The sequence below is a fragment of the Quercus suber genome, unplaced genomic scaffold (assembly GCF_002906115.3).
Source record: "Quercus suber isolate HL8 unplaced genomic scaffold, Cork oak 2.0 scaffold_1567, whole genome shotgun sequence".
NCBI classification, from domain to species: Eukaryota; Viridiplantae; Streptophyta; class Magnoliopsida; order Fagales; family Fagaceae; genus Quercus; species Quercus suber.
In genome coordinates this window covers 1-1,657 of record NW_027070937.1, presented here as the reverse complement: position 1 = coordinate 1,657, position 1,657 = coordinate 1, and the positions used below count along the sequence as shown (strand labels likewise).

The 1,657-nt window shown below is 37.5% G+C and overlaps 1 protein-coding gene across 1 annotated transcript; it reads left to right on the top strand.

Annotated features, from left to right (window-relative positions):
• Positions 1 to 3: 3 nt before the first annotated feature.
• Positions 4 to 1,630, top strand: LOC136061466 (protein translocase subunit SECA2, chloroplastic-like; the record flags this gene model as incomplete). Its single annotated transcript, XM_065769872.1, is given in 6 exon segments — positions 4 to 68; positions 145 to 279; positions 377 to 446; positions 558 to 622; positions 732 to 852; positions 1,520 to 1,630. Coding segments are annotated over 6 exon segments (567 nt in total), but the record flags the coding sequence as incomplete, so codon positions are not given.
• Between the last annotated feature and the right edge of the window lie 27 nt (positions 1,631 to 1,657).

Genomic DNA, 1,657 nt, shown 5'->3' with positions numbered 1-1,657 from the left:
CTTCTTCTTCTTCATTTCGGCTGCAACGATGTCGTTTGGCACCTAAACCGACCTCTGCGGTATTAAAGGTTGCATTTCTTTAATGCCCACCATCTGTTTGACAAAATGTTTATGTGGGCAATTACATTACTTTTTGTTTTTTAGGATCATTTGGGCCGTGTTACTAAGACTTGGAGTGATCTCACGAGCTTAAATCACTGGGTTGTGCGTGACTATTACCGTCTAGTGAACTCTGTGAATGCTCTTGAGCCGAAGATTCAGAGTCTCTCTGATGAACAGGTTTCTGGGTTCGAGTTCTTTTTCTCTTTGCTGCAGTTTTATCATTGGTAGAGTGCATTTTTTGTATAAGGGTTTTTGTTTGTGTTTGCATTTATAGCTGACTGCGAAAACTGTGGAGTTTCGTCGCCGGTTAAGGCAAGGGGAGACACTTGCCGATATTCAAGCTGGTTGAACTTGAACTATCTGTTTTTCTGTTTCAATTTCAAAAGTTTAGAACCTTGAACAATGCTTTTGCTAATTTTATAATGTTAATATTTGTTTGATTGTGATCTTTGCAGAGGCATTTGCTGTTGTTCGTGAAGCGGCGAGGAGGAAACTTGGAATGCGCCATTTTGATGTCCAGGTATCTATTGTTAGTCTTGTATAAACATATGCATACGCAAATTTTACTGCTGCTTATTCACTTAAAATACAAAATTGAGCTCATCACATGTTGCAAATGTCGATACTAGATTATTGGTGGAGCAGTGCTTCATGATGGGTCTATTGCTGAGATGAAAACGGGGGAGGGAAAGACATTGGTGTCCACACTAGCAGCGTATCTTAATGCCCTGACTGGTGAGGGTGTTCATGGTATGTGGTCTCTCATAACTTGTTCGGTACATGGTTTTAGTTTCTGTGACAAATGAGAAAATTTTATGGGAAATTACTACATTGGTCAATAGAGAATAGTTTTAGAATTAGCTGATACTAGGCTCCTGAACAGCTATCATATGCAATTTGTAAGAAAATTTTGGGAGAGGAGAATCTATGAGAAATACTTGAAGGCCCAAATATATAGGTCATTGTTAAGGTTGAGAATGCCAAGAACATGTATGAGTGAGTTCATGATTTTCTGAAAATGTAAGAGCATACTAATTAGAATAATATCTTATGAAAGGATACGACCTCCTATGGCATGAGAGGTGCTTTGTGTGTCTTTTTCTATAGGTACTAAACTTCTTCGTAGTTGGTTTAAATTCTATTTGTTAAAGTCTTGTATAAAATTATTTATTTTGCACATTGAGCTCTATTGAAAATAACACCTCCTACCCTTGTAAGAGCAAGGTGGAGGGCATGATTCTGGGTTCAAAACTCACTGAGCACATAACCCACCAATTAAAAAAACACAATATTGTGAGTACTTCAAGGCTTTAGTAGGATTGGAGGTGCATTGGGTCCTTTTTTTACTTAATTTTGATGAATTTGTTTGTTGTCTATATGCCGTATTAATACTGTTGTTCTTTCTCTCTCTCTACAGTGGTAACCGTTAATGATTATTTAGCTCAACGTGATGCTGAATGGATGGGTCGTGTTCATCGTTTCTTAGGTCTTTCTGTGGGTCTAATTCAGGTAATTGCCTGTGAATCCAGCCAAAAAAAAAAAAAAAAAAAAAAAA